The 23,028-nt window shown below is 24.7% G+C and overlaps 2 protein-coding genes and 1 non-coding gene across 6 annotated transcripts; all 3 read left to right on the plus strand.

Moving 5' to 3' along the window:
• Window positions 1-372: 372 nt before the first annotated feature.
• Window positions 373-6,644, plus strand: LOC132918704 (uncharacterized). Its single transcript, XM_060980125.1, is given in 12 exon segments — window positions 373-496; window positions 1,813-1,984; window positions 2,060-2,388; window positions 3,164-3,357; window positions 3,506-3,715; window positions 4,099-4,238; window positions 4,300-4,516; window positions 4,574-5,055; window positions 5,141-5,266; window positions 5,761-5,837; window positions 6,173-6,469; window positions 6,535-6,644. Coding segments are annotated over 12 exon segments (2,478 nt in total).
• A 1,498-nt stretch (window positions 6,645-8,142) lies between these two features.
• LOC132918753 (5S ribosomal RNA) lies at window positions 8,143-8,261 on the plus strand. Its single transcript, XR_009660550.1, has one exon. It is a non-coding gene; the product is annotated as a 5S ribosomal RNA (ribosomal RNA).
• Window positions 8,262-9,307: 1,046 nt separating this feature from the next.
• Window positions 9,308-21,566, plus strand: LOC132916969 (uncharacterized). 4 transcript variants are annotated; one of them, XM_060977448.1, is made up of 19 exons: window positions 9,308-9,459; window positions 10,718-10,835; window positions 11,272-11,397; window positions 12,801-12,959; window positions 13,037-13,109; window positions 13,602-14,827; window positions 14,906-15,111; window positions 15,813-15,922; window positions 16,877-17,044; window positions 17,106-17,194; window positions 18,003-18,152; window positions 18,224-18,485; window positions 18,552-18,679; window positions 18,749-18,897; window positions 18,975-19,113; window positions 19,250-19,509; window positions 19,571-19,711; window positions 19,774-19,954; window positions 21,228-21,566. In XM_060977448.1, exons 2-19 carry the CDS (start codon window positions 10,737-10,739, stop codon window positions 21,342-21,344), a joined length of 3,783 nt encoding a protein of 1,260 aa, XP_060833431.1. In that variant the 5' UTR covers window positions 9,308-9,459; window positions 10,718-10,736; the 3' UTR covers window positions 21,345-21,566. The 4 variants fall into 4 exon arrangements, with proteins under 4 accessions (XP_060833431.1, XP_060833429.1, XP_060833432.1 ...); XM_060977446.1 differs by lacking the exon at window positions 9,308-9,459 and adding an exon at window positions 10,300-10,619; XM_060977449.1 differs by lacking the exons at window positions 9,308-9,459; window positions 21,228-21,566 and adding exons at window positions 10,300-10,619; window positions 20,714-21,183.
• The last annotated feature ends 1,462 nt before the right edge of the window (window positions 21,567-23,028 follow it).

Genomic DNA, 23,028 nt, shown 5'->3' on the forward strand with positions numbered 1-23,028 from the left:
ACTCGATACCTTCATGCATACTTAGATACCAACTATAAAAAAATACAGCACACTATAAAATGTCAATACATGTGCGTATACTTTTTTCCAAACGATTAACAATAAATAAGCAATAAAAACAAATTTCTTCATTGATTTTATTTTGTCAAGCTATTATTTATGTACCTATTCAAATCATCATCATTTATGAATCATAATTTGTTTCTATTTATTTTTTATTTTAAATACCATAGTAACCATTATAACATATTAGATGACAGATGTACAATAAATCACTTGTATTGTTTAATTACTGATTAATATTTTTAAGTATAATTTTATGTTTATTCTTATATTAATATAAAAATATTAAAAGGAAATACAAAACTTAAAATGGAAAATGAAGATTACGAAGCAATAACATTTAACAATGTCCCAGTGAAAAATTTAATTGACTCTAGAAAATATTGTGATCGAAGAAAGATATTAGAAAATAAAGATAATTTTTTAATTAATGGTAAAACACGAAATAAAATTATGTTACTTTTACTTATCATATAAAATGATATATAATTAAATAAAATGCACTAATATAAAATAAAAAGCAAATCGATTATATACTTAATAAATAATACAATACATACATCATAATAATATGTTACTTAGCACTTATGTAGTTAAGTACCTATATAATAATGTATATGATTCCAAAACAATTTACTTTTCTTAAAATAATTTCCGAATAAAAAATTTTATATTTTTTGAGATCTTGTGTGTCTATAATTCTTTATTTTATAGAATTTTTTTTTTTAATTTATTACGTTTATCGAGCGATAAATGTCTAATACAATAATATCTTGTGTATTTATTTTTATCAGCCCTCCTGTTTTAGAGCAACAAAAATGCTTCAAACTTCAACTTTGAAAGTGGTTTCTGATAGGAAATTGGATCTATTTGTTACTTATATACCTAAATACTTAGTTAGGAAAAACTGAAAAAAATATGAAAAAACGTGAATAGCTCTTTCAACAAAAACCAGTTTTTGACAAAATGAATCATGTTTTTTGTTGAAAATCAATTATTTATTATCATACATTGGAAATTTTCACCGAATATTTCTATTAGTTTTTTAATAAATAATATAATTTTGTAAATATTTCATATCTTTTTAAGTTATCCATTTTTAAACAATGGAAATGTTTTATTTTTAAATATTTTGATTAATGTTGCTTTTTCTCTAAACCAAAAAGCTGGAAAATGTAATATAAAGTTCTTCTTTAGTGGTTCCTACAACAATTAATTATTTTCGAAATACATATAGTTCTTTGAAATCCACTATACAGCTAAGTGAATTTCCTAATTCGTATCGTTAGATTCGAGGTTACTTAGACTATTCTGTTGAATCTCGTTTAATTGTATTAAATAAATAATTAAATAATTTTAGATTATAAAAAAAGTTATTTTCTAATAAAATAACAATATCATAAATAATGAATTAATTAAAAAAAATTAATTTTTCTAAAATATTAATTGGTAAGTATAACTAAATCAACCAAAATATTGTTCTTCTTAACAGAAGATTGGAGTCATTCCAGTATTTTTTTTCTTTTATAAAGGTTCTGTAATTTATAACAGAGGTTACAAACATTTTATTCCAGAGCCATATAAAAAACTAAAACCTACTAAGATATACAACTTAGAACTGAGTTACTGAGTACTGATGAAATAAAATATCTTTAACAAATGGTATTTAATTAAAAGTTTACCCCTAAAAAAGTTGTACCCATAAAACTAATTTCTATCTTTTAAACTAATTAGTGACTCTATTTGAAGGTTATTTCAATTAATATTTTGTAGTTCACGATGATGCATCACGAATCAATATTGATGCAGTACACAAAAAAAGTGAAAATGAGGATTCGGATGAAAATTTAATTGTTTTAGAAAAAAAAGAAAGAAAAGTACTTAGAAAATGTAACATTTGGAGACGTCAAAATATCGAGAGGTAAAATTTGTATTATTTTATGATTATCTTTTATAAAAATAAAACCACAACGAAACTTTTAACATATTAAACTAGTATCAAAAATGCAGTGGCTAAGCGAAAACATCAACAAAAAATGATCGTACAACAACCTGTTGTTGATAAAATTGAAAACAGTGAATTTGAATTAGGCAATATTATGGAAGAATTAAATAACTTTATTGAAGGGAAATGTTTAATTTTCGATACAAATGAATATGAACGTAAATGGAACGACAAAAATGTCAATCAGGAGAGATTAACTGAAGTTAAAAATACTTTAATTGAAATAAATAAAAAAAGTATGGTCATTTATAATGAATTAGAAAAAACTAGTAATAAAGAAGATATACTAGTAATACACGAAGATATTGTTTCACTAAAAAGTAAATTTAAATTAGTATAGTATAGCAAAATTTAAATTATTATAAATATATTGTTTTAGAGGTCAAAATTCCCAGTATTTTTTTTTTAAATTATTGGGAAAAACAAAAAAATAAATGTTACTCCAAAGGAATAACCTTAGATACTTAAAATTTTCACTAAATTTGAATGTTAGCAATTCCTGTAGGTACATAGTATAGTTTTCAAAATATTTCGACTCTTTCTAAGTTGTTTATTTAACTTATTTTAAAAATAAGTTTTTTTCTATAAATATTAATAAAAAGTTGTTCACGCATTAAAAATTCTTAAAAAAACTAATACAAAACCCGACATAATTTTTTCTTATATATTATGTAAGAATACCTATATAGACATACTTTTATTTTACATGAATTATTTGAAGTTAAATTTTTTACAATATTCGTCAAAATCACGAAGATTACAAACTATAAGTATTTTGTAGTAGAACATTTATAACATTTTTAAAGCTAAGATTTGAACATTAAATACAATGTACTTCTATGTATTTAATATTGGAACAAAAAATTTTAAATATATACAAATACAATCATCTTATTAATACTATAAATGTATATTATTAAATAATTGAATACTAACAATTTAATAAACACAATATTTTGGGCCTAAAGTAATACTTTATAATACTTATAATAAAATAAATTACTTTAATCACATACTCATTACAGTGATCTACTCTCGACACCTAATGTGCAGCAGAGTGGTACCCATTGCCTACCTTTTTTTTTTTTTTTTTAGAAGAAAGTTTAGATCTTCTTAAGGAAAAAGACGATATTATTGATAAACTATTAGAAGAACTAGAAGAATTATTAACCAAATCTTTTAATGAAACTTCTTCTAATTCGAATGATCTGGATAAATTGAATGAAATCGCAAATAACAAATTAAAAATCCTCAAAGAAGAGCATAAAAAGTACTACTTAGCTATTACCGTAAGTAGACATTAAATAATAATAATAATAATAGTTATACAATGTACATGCTGTATTATCATATTTATATACATAAGTAGACAATAAGTTAATGACAGCTGTCAGCTAGTTAATATTTATACTTAAACATCATAAATTACATTTAAAGAAATTGATCGAAGATACGAAAAATAACAAAAATAACAAAGATTCTACTGAATGGAGAATTTTAATGGATAAAATCATTAATAAAATATCAAGTGTAACATTAAAACGATTTGTATTAATTGAAAAGAACAACTTTGAATTATTAAAGCTATACAAGACTAATGAAGAGGAATTAAAAAACTTTAGAATAGAAACAACTGAGAATTATATTGTAAGTTATACGTACAAAAAATAATGTAAATAAAAAAAAATAAAATTATAGTTTATGTTTATACAACATAAATAATTATATATATATAATATATATATATATTAGTAATTCACAATTCAATGAACAGTGCTCTTATATTATTATTTATTACTATTAAATATAAGCGATGTCCTTTATTGTTTATTAATTTAAACAATTGAGATATTTATAACTTGTAAGTTGAAGGGCGCAATTTAAATTTTATTAATTTTTTCAGGAGACATACAAACATATTAAATAGAACTAAATATTTTATTCACACGTAGATTTAGTGTTAGATATATTAAAATATGCAGGTACCTATATATTACATTAATGATTAATGTATGAGTTATTTATTATAGGGAGTTGATACCGATTTGGAGTTTGTAAAAATCAGATGCTCAACAAACATAAAAAAACTTAAATATAATTGTTATGTTTTAAAAAAAAAAATAGAAGATAATAATTTGAGAATAGTCAATCAAAAAAGAAGAATCAATTTGTAAGTATATCGAACAAAAATCCAATACGTTTATATTAATAATACAACTAGCACTCAATAGTTTGCAAGAAACTGTTTATAACTTGAGAGAAAAATGTAAGAAAATTGAATCAGATCATACAACTCAAATATCTACAGTTGAAAAACAAATAATAAATATTAACAAAAAAATCGATCAACAAGAAAAAAGAGCTGACTCTATTGCAAAGAAGGATAATGACGATTATATACAATTATGGGACTTTCAACTGAATCAGATCATACGTTACATTAATAGTGTATAACATTTATATTTCTACTTTAAAAATTGATTTTACGTAAATTTTTTTTTTCAGATTCGTGAAATCGATTGTTTTATACGTGATTATTTAAGTTTTAGTGTCAAGACAACACATTTCGGCGAAAAGCTAATTTTAAATGACGACGATACAATAGTGCCACTTCTGAAACACATTAATAATCTAATATTATATGAGCCTGCACACAACAGTTCAGATTCGAATTATTATGAACATATTAGAGACAAAGCTCTAAATAATCTGTTATTGGATTTCATTGTTAAGAACTCGAGTTTTATATTTGACCATAACTTACATGGAATTCTTGGCACAAATTCAATACGGAATTCATCATATGCTTATAACGCTTTGAGTGAATTAAAACTAAGTAAAGAATTTTGGCAGCTCATGAAATCTAAATTTAAACCATATATAACATGTATTGTTTGTAATTCTCAAATAAATTGGGAATCGGGTAAAATTATTGAAGAATCGAACAGTGAACAAAAAATTTTTAAAAACATAATATCAGATAATTGGTACCTACTTGTAGTTTTCAAACAAATCATTAACTAAGCCACTCAGACGCTTATAATAATTATTAATATCTGGTTTTGTTGATAGCATCAACAAATTGAAATCGAATAAATATTTATACTTTGAGCAGTTATGTAGAAATATATCTCAGCATAATAAAAATATTAACAAACTTATAAAAATAGATCCGTCTCATCAATTTATCAATGACACGTAAGTATTTTAAATGAAAATTAAACGTAATTCCTAATAGATTAAAACGTTATAGAAAAAAAATAAAATAACTAATAAATATAGTAAATTATATCCATTACATACAAATTTTTAGTTTCTTAAATAACTTTATAGTTATAGTTAGCTAATAAATGACTTTGTATATGTTTAATACCAATTTATTAACCCCCTAAGCAATAGTATAATACTACTTATTATATAACCACCAATAGGTACCAAGACCGTAACTGAAAAAAATTCAGGGGGTCTAACATTTTTTTTTTAATATACTCGTAGATACTGAAATTTTATAGTCAATAAACTATATTCACCACTAAAATATTTGTACTTTTAAAAATTTCAGGGGGGCGGACCCCTGGACCTTACGCCCCAGTTACGACCTTTTCTATTAGCTATTACTTTTAAAACAACTTAATGAATTACAATGCTGAAATAATTAAATACAAATTATATTATTTGTTTGTAATTAACAGTGCATGTACAAACTATATTACTTTTGAAAATATTGATGAAGAACAAAATGATAAATATTCTACAATTTTAGTTGGTGGTACGTAATAACTTAACAATTAAATTAAACTAAGACAAACAATTAGTTAAGACATTTATAATGATTAATGAATTGTGCTTTAATTAATATATAACTCATATATCCTCACTCATCCCGTCATTCGATTATTATTATTATAGTTTACTCTTGATGCATTCATATTTAACTATTGTGTTTTAAAAACAAATCTTAAATTTTAATAAAATTAGTAAAATAAAAATAAGTATATCTAATTAAAACTTTATATATCTATGTATGAATTAAATTAAATTCAAATAGTACATTTAAAAAGTAAAATATTGTATTGTATTATTTTAACCATTCAATTTATTTAGAAAATACACCATTTAATCATGCTCGATGTGAAAATTTGAATCACGAATTATTCATTGACAACGAGCAATTCATACGTATAATGAAAGAGATAATAAAAGAATCGCGATCAACATATGTCCCAAAACCCAAGTCATTATACCATAGATTAAAAAAAGAATATAATTTTATACAGTGGAAGATCAGTGAAAATGATTTACAAGAATATTGGTCTCGAATCGTTAAATATATACCAAGTAGTGTTGATTTGTGGAAAATGTACTACGAGGAACTTGGTCGATATTATAAATTTATAGTCGGTAAATTAATATTATAGACCTCTAAAATATTATAAAATATTTCGTTGTTTAAATAATGCTTATAGTACGCCGGAAAAAAATGCTAATTGCAAAAACGTTACAAACTGAAAATATGAGACTGAAAAAAACAGTACATGAATTAGAGAATACAACATTAAGAAATATAATTATATGAACTTATGTCTGATATACCAAATATCTTAATAAATGTTTCACCGTCGCAATATATGTGAATAAATTTATTAAAAATCAAAGCTAATAACCATCACGGACATTGTAGGTATGTCTCATCATACAGCGACGCCATTTATGGTATCGCAAGGTATAAATACATTGGTGACCATATTTTTTCCTGTAGGTAACATGTTGGCCTACTTAAATTCTATGCAGCAGCAGTACCGCTAAAATGTAATAAATACACTAGAGATTTTGAATTTCGAAACTTCAAATTGTATTTTACTGTTACATAAGCCATAACACATACAAAAACGTAAAAACTCACTTTTTGTCTTGTATAGCCAACGATCACCTGTTGATGGTTTTAAGAAAAAAAACTGATTTTACGTCTTTTGAAGAGTGTATGGTGTTTGTTAGACTTCTCCCAAAATTTTATAATATTCAAGGGACCGTTGGCATATTCTGCACATGAAATAAAACCCATGAATGAATCCGGCCTTATGATTGGTCTATACATCTGGAGCGGAAATTTAAATTATTAGCGACTTATTAAACTTAATATGGTTTAAGTTCTCGTAATATGATAACACACAGTTTTATATTTGATTACATTCCATAGCAAGAGTATAATTAAGGGGTGATGAGGGGGGATAGATTTTGCAATACTTATAATTTAATATTAATCCAACTATAATATTATAATAAATTATTATAATATTGTTATTAATAGAGTTTAAGATTGTTTTTTTTTTTTTTTTTGAGTCATATAGAATTTACAGTTTTCGACAGATAAATCATAGAGTACAGTTTTTAATCTTTCTTTACCGAAATCTATGTAAATATCAAATTTATATTAAGAAAAGCATTTGTTAGATAAGTCTTCGTGGGCCCCTGAACAAGCGTACAAAGTGCGGTCCATTATTCTGTTCAAATAAATAAATGAAAGGTAAGTACTATATTTTCATTTTTCATGGAGTAGATAATGGTAGATCAGTAAAAATTTGTAAAATTTAAATTTAATACTACCTACCTATTGTATTATGGAATACACTGATTTTATTATCTGTTTTTTTCAAAAAAAAAAAATTTTTGTCTTTTTAAGAGTAAAGAGTAATTGCGAGACAGAAATTGTTGTCTAAAATTACAAATAGATACACTTTGCGGTGAACTCTCTAAGTTCACTCACTAAGTATTGTGAAATCGGGACAAAGTCATGATAAATAAACAGTGATTAAAATACGGAATAATCCACGATACTGTGATTGTACCTACGAGGGAATTTAATATTTATTATTTATTATATATTTTGTTATATTTTTTTATCTTTATTAATTATTTAACTATATTACAATAAATACTATCGTATATGGTATGTCTATCGACTGTCGTCTATATATTTATTTAAACTACCGCCTGTATTTATTAACCTGAATAAATTTATTTATTAACTATTTAATTTTAATTTTTTTAAGAAAATAAAAATTCTGTAATTAATCGCCAACGACCATACCATGTTGAATACACCAGTTCTCGTCCGATCACTGAAGTTAAGCAACATCGGGCGTAGTTAGTACTTGGATGGGTGACCGCTTGGGAACACTACGTGCCGTTGGCAATTTTATATTATACACTATTTTAGAACATAATAAATTATATATAATATATATAATAATATGATAATCATAACATTTTTAGTTTGTATAACGCTTTTTTTTCAATCGAACCAATTATTTTTTAAATGGTGGATAGAAACATAAGAATTAAAATTAAAAAAAATTTTAAAAATCCTAAATAATTATTATTTTTATTCTAAAATTTAGAATTATAAATGTTTAATACATACAACATTAATTATTAATTTATATAAATGAATTTTGATTTTCTTGTAACTTACTGTAAATATCAATTTTAAACTAAACATAGTATTGTAAGGTGCTTATATAATATATATTCTGCAGTGGCGAACTTAAGAGTCACAGAGCCTCAGTGCAACTACTAAAGAAGGAATCTTTTTTTCTTTTTTTTGGTACTTGACTGGGGGCCTGAGCCCTGGAAATTTAAAGGCCCCTAGGCAGCTGCCCAATTTGCTTAGGCAGAAGTTCGGCCCTGTATATACTATTATTTATTTATGTCTAGTACCTAATACTATCTATTGTATAATAGGTATTATATATACCTTTATTGGCTTTATTATATGCCAAATAATGGTTACTTATTAATACATAGCATAAAATAATAATTATTCTATTGCAGATATTTTATTAATTTGTTATTGCTATGCTGATATATCATAATTTTCTTGATTGTATAAACAATTTGAATACAATAAATAAATAACGGTCAAGTTGTTGCGCGCAGAGAGGTAATGATTAATTTCAATAAACATCCTTTGTCACTGGTGAAAGGGACGATTTACACTGTAAGAGCATGTAGAAACTCGCGCGTGTTTGTGATAATGTGGCGCGTGACGTGTGCATTTCTCGTGTGACGCCAGAGACAAGGGATGGCCCAATGAGGGTCTCTGCCACCAAGGCCAAAGCTAAATCCTTGGAAACGCAGGTGTCTTTGATAGGGCCGCCAGCCGCTCTGGTCAGCATAACCATCACGTCGCCTTTCTCATCAGTGCATGCGGTGCACATACGATCGCACCGGTCATATTATAAACATCTTTCAACACTGGATGATGCTAGCGACAATTGGGCCTGTTTTTGAACGAACTGAGACAGTGTTGTTTTTACTCGGATTTCCGTGTTCAGTTTTTTATTTCTGTCACCTTATTATATCATTGCATAACATATACTGCTGCGAGTCAGGTAAGGAACATGATAATTGATAATAATATATTATATTATTACATTACTATTTACTATTACAATCAAGACATATATTCTATGTACTTGATAATATTCTCGAATACACTACCTTGAGAGCCCTCCGACTACTAGGAGGAAGGTAATAGCGTAAGTCTACAGTTGATTTGAAAAATAATACGTTAGGGTTAAATTAAAATCATGTTTATACACGGTATTTGCAACTTATAAAAAAATAATAAAAAGAAATTATTGTGTATAATAATTATAATATAATATGCTGATTTCTAAATACCTAATACATAGTTAATACTTAAATACCTGTAGGGATATTTTTTTAAATTACTTGACAATACCAATAATAAATAGTTTTTAATATTTTTTTCGATGGCTACAAAGCACGATTTAAGATGATAATATCTTAAATGGTACTACGAAGTAATGCAGGCTACTCATAAAAATCCATTGAAATTAACAAATTTATTGAAAACGTAGTTGAAGAATTTGGAAAAACCCCTAACTATTATAAAAAAAAAAATAAGTTAGTAGATAATTATTATTATATAACATAAAATATCACTAACGTTCAATTGTTTTTAAATGTCAGTGGTTACAAGTACACCCCCCTCGCGGCGCCTGTGAGTATACTGTATAATATATAATCAAGGGTAGTAACCAGAAGGTTTAATACCACGGTATTAGATGAAAAGGTCGGGCAACTTTACTTTATCTTCTAAGATTATTGCTTGGCCGAATGAGAAATATGTTATCAACCTTATTGTTTTGTTCAATTATCAATTGGAGTGATAATAATTCCCGGTGTCCCGCCATAATGATAATATATTATTCTCGTACCTATGTTCTCAACCTAAGAGTTGAATATATAGTAAAATTTAAAATAATATCTTAAATCTTACTTTGTGATACATGGTATTATTGTTTTCATCGTCAGTTTATCGGATATTCTTTAAAAGGAATTTTCAATTACTAGGAACTGAGATCAAACAACAATACCAAAATGTAGACATTTACATCATGGTGTTACTAATAAGTTACTTACACAAGCAATGATCAGTGGATGCATGACTGGTATCATTTTATGATGTTTTATTATGAATAGTACTATAATAGGAACCTATTGTAATTCATCATATATTTTTATTGTAAGTAACTTATTACCTGTACTTAGAAGGAATTTTAAAAAAATATTATTTTATATACTACGATTTTTAGATAATAATAGATATTTCTTATTTTTTAGTGTCTGCAATAAATTAAAAATGGAAAACATTGAACAGAGTATGCCTAGTTGTGCTCTTAAATGTCTTCGAAACGTTGAAGATGTTTCTCAAAATGTACATAAAATCAAATATGGAGTGGTACGTATTTACATTGAATGTGCTATTATAGATATTACTGATTAATTTTGAAATACTTTGTGTAATATTTATTATTTAGATATATTACCTAGGTTTTTCTTTATTTTATATCTAATACAGCTTAATCAACCTAATCTTATAAGTTATAAGTATTGAATTATGATTAGTAAAAAAAAATCGACTTTCAACGTAATTGAAAAAAATGATTGAACTAAATTTAGTATAATTATACTAATTGTATTTAATAAATTTAACTAGAAATTGTTGTTAATTTAATCAAATTTATGTTTATAAGTAGAATTTATTTTCAAATTTTATCTTAAAAATTGTTTTATATTCTTAAATCAAAGTAATAAACTAATATGATATTTAAGAATATTTTTATTCAAACTAAGGTGTTATTTTTGTTAAATCTTTTGTATTTTATTGTATTTAGAATACTATTGGAAGAGGATTAAACAATGATATCATACTCAAAAATTTAAATGTATCAAGAACTCATTGTCACTTACGGGTTGAAAAAAAAGAATCTAAGGATATTGCATATATCAAGGATTTAGGTGTAAGTTTACTGTTTTACTCATAATACATATTATTTTATATACAAAAAATTTTATATTGAAGTATATACATTTTAGATACTATATTGCAAATACTAAGTATAGAATTAGAATAAGATAATTTTAATATTCTACATAATTTTTGTTTTCCCTTATACTAAAATAATTACTGAATAATTTTAAATATTGCATCATTTAGTTATGATTTATTAATAGATAGGATTATCAGAAACATATAACAGTTTTCAGTGTTAAAGTAACAACAGAAATATAAAAGAAATACTTTCTTTTCTTCGCTGATAATCTAAATAATAATTATTATTTTAACAATGTTTTATATATTATGATACCATCTAATTATTTATAAGTTATTACTTTTGAGATATATATATTTTATAACACTAGATATCTAGATAATATTAATTATCAACCTGATATAAACCCTCTAAAAAAATTATTTACAACAAACAAAGTTGACAACAATAGCCAGATTTAAAAATTACTTTTTAATGAGTAGATTTTAGAACAGGGTTAAAAAAAATTGAATATTTTCCTATTATAATTTATAATTCAAATCTTAAATTACATTATTAAATTAATTATTACTAAATATGATCAAATTTAAATTCGAGAAAGCCTGTAAAATATGTAAAAATGGATTTAATATTAACATTTTTGATGTGCTTACTATTACATTATTATTATAATCAGGGCTCGGGACTTAAAGCATTTGCTTATTTTTATGGATTGACTTAAAATGTAGCAGAGTGCTATGGAAGTGTATGACATGTTAAAACACGTTTAATTATGAAATTTGAAAGTGCTTTTTTTTTGCTTTTTTCAACAATTTTTTAAAAATATGATTGTTTCCAGTTTTTCTGATTATTTTTGCTTTTTTGACCAATTTTTCTACTTTTTATGGTTTTTTTTCAGAAATCCCTCTGAAAATCTATAAACAATAAAGCAAAATGTCTCAAAAATGAAGTTTGATTTTTTTATAATATAAAGATTTATTTATTTATTTATGATTTTTTAGTGAGAAACTTTTCCTAATCATTTTGTTTCAATATTTTTTCTAGTGTTTAATTATATTATTTTTAACACAGTTACAAATTATGACTAGTACCTACCTACTTTATCATGTAAAAAGAAAGTTTTATTTTTATTAAATATTTTTACTCAAATTTAAGTTTTTTAAATGCTTATTTGATTGCTTATAATGATGTTTTTAAGAACTTATTTTAAAGATTTTAAGTGCTATAAGTCTTGAGCCCTGATTATAATTATTAGTTATTTAATTTAACTATACATTTTAAATAATTCCATAATTTAGTTAAAAATGATTTTAAAATTATATTTTAATTTATATTCATTTTAATAACAGTCGATATAATTATTTTTTCAGACATCAAATGGGACTTCTGTTGGCAATATAAATTTAATTGAATTTGAAGAACATCAGTTGAATGATTTAGATATGATTGTGTTAGCTAGTGGTGACGAAGGAGTCGTTTTACAATATATTGATCAAATAGATCGTACTATTAGTTTTTCAAATATATGTGTGAGTTTAATTTGTTATTTTTATGAATATTTAATATTATAATATATAACAGATACAATTATGTATGTATTATGTAGAATAATAAAAGAAAAGTACTTACTGAAGAAAATGTAGATGATGAATCAACTGCTGTAAAAATTCCAAAATTAGGTATGTTTTCATAAGTATACATTATTGTCAATAACTAAGTAATTCTGTCAATTCTGATATTCAAAGACTCTAGCATTAGTTGTATAACTTAGGATATAAAAAAAAAATCCAGAGAGCGGAGAAAATATTGAATTTTTTTTTATTTAAACTGCTATTTGATACATTATAGTACTATGTTTCATTACAATTTGGTTTTAGTTCTGGAAAAGGGTGTTGATTTCATTGTGCTGATGAGTGAATAAATCTTAATCCGATCCATGATTTGTAATTATTTTTTACTAGATAGGATTATTATAACCCAAAAATAGAAATTAAATAATCTTTTTAAATATCCTAAAAAATTATAATAATTATTACTATTTATATAAATCGTAACTACTGATTGTAGTTGCTAGTAAAAAATATGGTGTATGATGATTTTATCAATACCATATAGTTTTATTTTATTAAAATTGTGTTTATCTTTAAATATTTTAATAATTTATTTTTCAGTTGCAGCTCCAGATGAATGTAAGATATTAAAGAAACCATTTTCAAATCCAGATACCAATCTATCAAATGCATTGAACATTTTGCCTAATGTTACTAATAATTTACAACATGCAGATTTAAATCAGTCGACATTAGTCGATGCTATTTTGAATCCTAATATAAATTCTGATGATCAAAATTTATCAGCTAAAGACCTCAAAATAATTCCTACAAATAATTTAGAACCTTCCTGTTCTTATTATAAAGATAATATATTTAGTTCAGTGAAAATAAAAATTGAACCTGATACAATAAATAATGTATTTAGTCAAGGAACATATCGCAATGAAGAAGATAGTGTTATTGTAGTTTATTCGTCAGATGAAGAAAATGAAATAAATAAAAATGGTTTAGAATTATCAAGCAATATAATTGACAAACAAAAAGAAATTAACATAAAACATTCATGTCCGTCTACTTCAAAAATAGAAAATAATTTGAACCTTCCAGAATTGTTTCAATGTCAAAGAAATGAAACACCGAGTGATAATAAAGATGATTTGATTTACATACCACCATATCCGCCTTGCATACCACCTAACTCGAATTCAAATAATATAAATCCTGCGATAAGTGATAGTGATAGTGAAAATGAAAGTGATAACACTAGTAAATACCCTAAAATCATTGATCCTTTTCCAATGAAAGTTAATAAAAGGGGACAAACAAAGCTACTAGTTGAGAATAAATATATAATAAAAACTCGAGCTAAATCAGAAAAAAAAATTCAAGATAAAAAGAAAGCAGAAGAAGAAATTGTTGATCAAAATAAACAATTTATTCAAGAAAGACAATTAAGACTTAAGAAATTGGCTACTAATAACTCATCTAATGAATCTCCAAAAATAATAAATGAAAATCCATCAACTAATGACCCTTTTATTGATAACCCTTCAACAATTGGTCAATTAAAAAAAAAAAAAAGAGTATCTAGATTAGAACAAATAAATAATGATAATTGCATGCCAAGTACATCAAAATCTCATTTACCTAAGCAAGAGATTAAAAAAAAAGTTGAATTCAATTGTCAAAAAATAACACCAACCATAAATGTTCAAAATGATCAATATTCATTCTCTAATTGTAAAAATGTAGGCTCTTCGGCTATACCAATTATCAAACCAATTAATTTTGTTTTTTATGATACACTTAGTAAAATATGTAAGTGGAATGCAGTTTGGTTATATGTAAGTTACATTAAAATTACAATTTACATATTTTTTGTTTTAAGTTTTTATCTATTTTATTTTGGTATTTTTATATAGGAGGAAAAATTTGTTGATACATCTCCACCGTTGGTAAAAATTATCTATAAAATGAAAGAACAATTTGATACTCCATCTGAATATTTATCTACAATGAAATCAATATTGTTCTATGAAATTTGGTCAAAAATAAGTGAATCATATCATATGGTACTTAGTAAAGATCCTAATTTGGAAAAGTGTATTTTTGAAAAATCTTCGAAAAAGTAATTTTTTATTTTAATAATTATATTTAGTTATACTAACATTTTATTGTGATATAGTAAAATATTTAAGTTCATGATAGTCTCATGTCTATTGTTTAATGAAACTTATTATGCTCAACAATATTAAATATATATTTTTTTTTGATAAATACACCAAGCTACTCCAACTAGGCAGGCTTATTTTAGTTAATGTTTCCCAACAATTTTAGTGTGCAAGCCCACAAATTTAACGTCTGTTGGGTGAAAAAAATTAAGTATGCTATAATTTAGTGATCAAAATTCAGTGTTTAACTTCATCAATTTTATTATAAGCAGTTTTATTATTTAATTTTAGAAAAATGCAATACTGAATAATGAATTCATAATTCTATTAAATATAAAAATTATTTTTAAATTTAAATTCATTTTTCATTTTTCTTGTTATTAGTTTATGAATAGCAACCTATCAAAAATAATTAATGATCCAATCTCGTTTCACAACACATCATCTGTACTCTGTAGGTTGAGAAACACTAGTATAGAGTGTAAACACTTTTATAAATTAGTTGTTATTACATCTATGAATTATTTTATATTTTAGATAATATTTTTTTTTAAATTATGATAATTAATATTTTAATTTTTTAATGTTTCTTCTTTATGAATGTATAATTTTTTATTTATTATATCTTATTGATTTTAATGTAATTTATGTTTTCTAGAAATTTACCTCTCCCTAAATTTGATATCCAATCTGTCAATAAAGAATATTCCTCATCAGTGCCAGCATTAAAATCTATTAATCAGCCATTATGGATCTTAAAATGTATAGGTAAGTGACATTATTATTATTATTACGTGTAATAATATGTAATATGCATAAATTTAATTTATAATAAAAATAGATGAAGAAATCATAATTTTATCTTGTTGGCTATATTAATTAAATCATGTTTGCTTTGAATCTAACTAAAAGTAGTTATTGGTGATGGCTAGATTTGAAACATGAATCATCAATAGTATTCACCCCAGACACTTTAGAAATGCCTGGTCTGTGGGCTGCATATAAAATTATATACTAATGATAACCATATTAGATTTGGACCCAATATAAAAAAATAAAAATAAACATATTTTTTAAAAGTATGATAGACTTGACATGCCATAAAATTATAAATTATCCAAGAGAATGCAACTCGTGGGCCCATAGGTTGGCCACTAATGTAAGGCTACAACTTAATTTAAATGAAGGTATTTAATGAACAATCAATATAGTTATATGTTTATGGTTCATTATTAATGTTAAATTAGTTATGTATACATTTAACCCAATGTTATGTAAATGAAAAGTTGCCATGTGTGTTATAGGATTGTTCAAGCTTTTAAACTTTAAAAAACTTATTTATAACAAAAAAAAAATCTCAATTCAATAAATAAAATAATATAAACAAAGCAAATTATTTAATAATTCATACAAAAAATTAATAAAAGAATAATATATATATTGGTCAGCACTAAGAAAATTAAGTACTGAAAAATTTCTATTTTTAACACCTAATAATACTATACGTGAGTACCATGGCCGCGACTCGCGACACACCTACAGCTAGTTCGCAGAACACCGGTTGAAAAACACTGCTCTAAAATCTCGGACTTTCCTAGTATTTCTAAGAACAATCTGTAAAATTATTTAAATCAGATTTGTACTTGTTGAGTCTATAAATGAAATACAATCACACTCATTTGTCTTTTATGTAATATAATAGAGATAATATTTTTTCTTTAGGAACGAATAAGAACATTGAAACTTTAACGGGATCAAGAAATTCACTAAAGGGATGTTTATGTATTATTATAGTACAGTCAGAACACTTTGAAACAGATGTTGTAAATAAAAAACCAATGAAATCTAAAAATATTTTTTTTGCTTACGTTAATAATGCAAAAAAAATTGGTAAATAATTGTCAATTTAAAATATTTGCATTGTATTAAATTGTTATTTTTGATTTTTTAGGGTATCACTCAAATTCTCAATTGTACATAGAACTTATTGTGACAAAAAAGACTGAAAATATTCCAAATGGAACACATATTCACTTGATGGTAAAAACTAAAGAATTTATTAAAAATTAATATTTTAACTATTATTAACATATTATGTACTTCCTATAGTGAATAAAGTGAATTCATAATTAATAATATAAAAAGTTAACCCAATTTTCTTTGTAGGTATGTGCTCTAAAGACAAACTAAAATTTTAAATATAAAATAAATCAACAATCAATAATAATATTTTTATAAAAATGAAAATAACTGTTTTTAATTGTTTGGTATGAATATAACTGAATATAAAATTAAAACTAATACATAATATATGTATAAATATATTTAATTTAATTTGTTTACTTTCATATACAGTGTACTCTCGATTATCCGCGAGAAAGGGTGGCAGGGCACCCACGGATAATCCAAAAAATTACAAATTAAACGTTTCAACAATTAACAAAAGTATTAATATGTATTAAACAAGCGTATTGTATTTTACGTCGTTATCGAGTAATTGGCTATCACAACCCAATTAAACTGATAATTATGTATAATGTTAAAATATATTTTTTTTTTTTTTTTGTATACATAAAGGTATGTAAATGATTCCGCGGATAGTCCGCTCACGGATAATCGAGAGTAAACTGTAAATGTAAATATATACATATTAGAAGCTATTGTACAATTATTATAATATGTTGTTAGGTATGAAATGTATTTTAAAAAAACTGAAAATACATTCAATGTGTATATAATTTGTTAGAAAAAAAAATTTTAATTCATCTCTATGGGTTATTATTTGAAACTGATACAATGAGTACACCAAAATAATAACTAATTTAATAAACTATATTATTAATTTTAGGAGATATTTTATTTGCACTCGGAAATGCGTTTATTTCAAGCTTTAAATAATGTGACAACATCTTCACTATGCAAGGCACTCATCACTCCACAATTGCATAACTACAGTATTGATTCTTCAAAAGTTAATTTAAAAAATTATAATATAAATGTAAATATTGCAACATCTTAAGTTAATTGGTTATAATAATTTATTTTTATTATGATTATAATTTTCTTTAGAGTTTATTACTGAACAACAGTCAAAAAGAAGCAATAAAAATGGCTATAACAATTTGCAATTCTGTAGAACCAAATGTAGGTTTGATAATTGGACCTCCGGGCACAGGAAAAACTAACGTTATCTGTAATATTATTTTAAGTTTAATGTCTAACAAATTGACCAAAACTAAGACTAAACCTAAACTTCTTATATGTGCACCTTCTAATGAAGCTGCTGATGTGATAGTTAGACGAATAATAGAAATTAAAAAAGACTTAAAACGTAAGTTTCTATTTATTTTGTTTCATAAAATAAAAGTATAACTAAAATTAAGATTTATTAATTCAGATGAAGCACAATTTGATGTAATACGAGTGAGTAGTGGACAAAAATATGATCCAAATTCACCAATTTTTAATGTACTGCTGGATACTGTAATCAAACAAAGAATGGAGAATCCTTTAAATGAAGCTGGTGTAAGATATAAATATATTGCTTTTATTATATTTAAAATTTAAAATAATTTAGCATGATTATTTAATTAGCGACAAGGTCAAACAAATAATTCGTTCATATACACCAATAAAAAAGATCTTGAAAATAAAATACTTCTAAATGCTGAAGTTGTTGTAACAACATTAAACTCCTGTTTTTCTAAGACAATGGAGGAAACTTTCAAGCCTTCCAATATTAAGTACATTTTTTTTTTTCATATTTAAATAATAATTTAATATTTTATGTTTATTAATTGTATTATTTATCATTGAATAGTTGTCATTTTACTGCCTGTATAGTAGATGAAGCTGGACAATCTATAGAACCTCTAATTTATGTTCCGTTACTACTTGGTATTGATAAATTAATTTTGGTTGGGGATGATAAACAGCTTCAACCATTAGTAAAGAGTAAGGTAAGTTAAGTATATTAATATATTCATTACAAAATAAAATAAAACATATAGTTTTAAAATTTTTATGCTTTTCCTACAAACTAATTTACTGAATCTGAACAACATATTATAACATTTATAAATTAAATATCTTTAGGTGGCCAAAGATAATGGCCTTGGTATTTCTCTTTTCAAACGGCTTATATCATGGTTTGAACATAAACGCTCCACACGAAAAAGTTTTCCAGTTACTATGTTGAATACACAATATCGAATGCACTATGAAATTTGTTTATTTCCATCAACATACTTTTATAAAGGCATAGTTAAAACTGCACCATCTGTCAAAACAAGAAAGCAACTGCCATTTCAGCCATACATGATCCTAGAACATGAAAGTCAACAAGATAATACTGGGTATACTATATTATACATATTTTTAAAAATTGTCTGATCAAAAAATTTTATTTGCCTTTAGTGAGTTAAATATTGGTGAAGCATATATGATTGTAAGTTTGGTAGAAATTTTACTCAACTCGGAATGTCAATCACTGACCGTTGCAGTCTTAACACCTTACCATAAACAAAGAGAGCAAATAAATGGGTTGTTAAAGAATAAGTAAGAAGTCTAATTTTGTATATTATTATATTAATTTTCTTCTAACACAAATATTTTTAAAGGAAGATCTCAATAAATGTCAATACAATAGATTCATTTCAAGGTGGTGAATGTGATGTATTATTGATTTCAACAGTTCGTACTAATGGAGTCGGATTTATGGATGATATTTGTCGTTTAAATGTTGCTTTAACACGTGCTAAGCAATCATTAATAATATGTGGAAACTTCATGTCTTTGAGAGTGAGCTATTTTTATAAAAGTATTTCTCTTTTAACAAGAATATAGTAGTTTTAGTAATCCTTCAGCTATGTGACAATCTTATACATTTATACTCTGTTCAATTTAAGAGTACACTAGTTCATGCATATACTTCTGACTATTGTATGTTGCCAGACCCTCTGATTGATCATTTGATAACAACCGTTACCAACTGTACGACGGTATGATGGAAAAACAGGTAATGATAGCTGTAGTAGTGCCAGTAGTGGTGATGATCGGTGAATAGATTCTAGAATCAATTACTAGTAGTGGGTAGACATATGCAAACACAGCGAGTTTTCGTCTGCCGCCCAGTGTACTCTTAAACTGAATAAAGTATAATAATCTCTAGCCCCTTTTATTTTTTATAGCAATAAGCAATTATCTTATAACATCAATAAATTTAACTGACTATCCAAATAAATCAATTAGATATTTTATCCAAAAATCCACTTGAATCATACAGAATCATAATTACTAATAAGACTAATTAAATTTAAGAATATTCCACAGCCAAGCTTTCCAACTTCATTATTAGATCCTCTTAAAGCAAAATTGTTTACGCTACAAAATCTAACACAATCAATTACAAATTTTAAATTAAAATATGTCTCCATTTATCCTTTTTATTTTTCATTTCAATTTCCAATACATGATCAATTCTATTACTTTTTAAATTTGTATTTACATTTTTCCACTTAAACATATTCATACGATGTTTGTTGCTATTTTCATGGACAGGTATTTTTGGATTTAGTTTTTCCAATTATTAAATCCATGTTTTGGATTTGTAATTGCTGGTGAAGTAATTGTTTTATTAGCAAAAAGCATACATGGAAAACAGTATAAAGATTTGATTTTATTGCTGTACATTAACCAAGAACGCTCAACTTTTTCACCTTTTGAAAGGATTTTAGTAAATCAATTGATAGTGAAACGTCTTACAATTTACATCTTACATACTATACTTATAATAGAACAATTATAATTGTGATTATTGTACTTAAAAATTTTTGAAATAAAAACAATATTTTGTTAAGATATTGCTGTATACTAGGTGTATAGTATAATACACTATATTATACTATACACATTATAAAATCATTCCAATGGGCAATGAAATTTTTGATGCCCTCTTTAAATTTGCACCTGGGGCACAGGCCTCCTTTACCTCCCCCCCCCTCTACGGCACGGCTATGGATATGTACATATTTATTTAATAATGTATGTACTATGTATATGTATATATTTATAGGGAGAACGAGTATGGTCTGATTTATTAGAAGATGCAAGAAAACGTAAATTGATTAAAAAAGTATCAAAAAAAGTCATTACTAATTCTAGGGCTTTGCTTGCTATGATAAGATATTAATATATATTTGATATGTATGAAGTTTATTACAACCTTTAATATAAATTATAAATTGTAATACTTTTTACCTTATATGAAATTGTTTTTCTCAACATAAATTTCATAGATTATTTATAATACATAATTTATTAAATTTGTTGTACTAAGAAATATTTTAATGATGTAATAATTACTAGGTACCTGAATAAAAAGTATATTCTCAGAAATATACATATAATTGTATATATTTTAGTAATGACTGTTTATATGACTATTTTATTATTTTATTCTCCATTTACAAAGTGATCATTAATTTGTTTTGTTACTTCTTGCTTGATATGCATATTTTTTTTATTATTATTTTTATTATTATATTACATTCAAAATGTATTAGAGTAAATTTGACAATAAATTATACTTAAAATATTAATTTGTTTTAAGTATTCATATAAGTTACTAAATGTTAAAATCCCAATTGAATCTGGTATTAATTAATATTTAACACAATATGAATACTGGCAAGTACTTACAGTTTGGTTTGGTACAATAAATCAAATCTTAAACAGGAGACAGCAAAAATTTAGTATGAAATTCTCAATTCATACTAAGAATAAATTTAATAATGCTGTGAAAATGATAAATGACAAAGGCTGTGTTTTTATGATTTTTGTTGTTTTGTAAGCATGATAATGTTTTAGATCCAAAATATTTACCACAGAATGCAGTAAATAAAGATTATTCTAGAACCTAATATTACCTGTTCTGTATACAACCATATGACCAACAACATCTTACTTTCAACAATAATATAATAGCATACATTAATTTAAAAAAAATATTTGTAAATATTATGACTCCCCATATAAGCTTAAGTTTATACTGGAGACATGGTTACTATCAATTTAAGTAGATATGTTTACAATAATTAAAAATTACAATATGTATTTATAAATTTATAATAGTTATTAATTAGACGACAATCAAAAAAGTCAATTTTTATATATATAAACAAAAGATATCATGTATGTAAAATGAAAATTACAAACTGGGTAAATCTAAATTTTTGTATTATATTTTTTGAGTAACATTACGTTTTAGATTCTAAACATAATGATGAATGTAATGATTTCACAATGATGTATGTTTTTTTTTGTCTGTCATCACGTTTTGGAGTGGTTATAGACTTATAGTGCTTTGATTTTTGACTTCAGCCCCTCTTTGAAAAGGAAAATGAATCTAGTTGGTACTTTGGGGGGGGGTCAAAAGTAAAATAATTTCAGTAATTTTTTAAAAGTGTCATGAAAACCCTAAAAAAGTAACGAAAAATCGGTATTTTTACGCATAATCAGTTTCGACAAAATCGATTTTTTTATTTTGCTTTAACTCAAAAACGAATCATTTTAAATACATGAAATTTCCACCAAATGTTTAAATTAGTGTTATCACTGTTATCTATTTATGATTAAATTTTAAAAATATTTTGACTTTTTAAGCTATTTATAGAGAATTGAAATTTTCGATTTTTCTGTTTTTTTTTTTTTTTGAAATGCCTATAAAAAAAAATTTGGCAATCCAAAAAATCTTTAAAATTTAATACTAAGTTAATTATAAGTTGTTCTTATCGTAGTAAAAAAAATCAAATATCGTTAGTCACAATTTTTGTTTATAAGCATTTAAAGTAATAAGTAATAGAAATACATCAAAA

Source organism: Rhopalosiphum padi, chromosome 1 (assembly GCF_020882245.1).
Source record: "Rhopalosiphum padi isolate XX-2018 chromosome 1, ASM2088224v1, whole genome shotgun sequence".
In the NCBI taxonomy this organism is placed as follows: domain Eukaryota; kingdom Metazoa; phylum Arthropoda; class Insecta; order Hemiptera; family Aphididae; genus Rhopalosiphum; species Rhopalosiphum padi.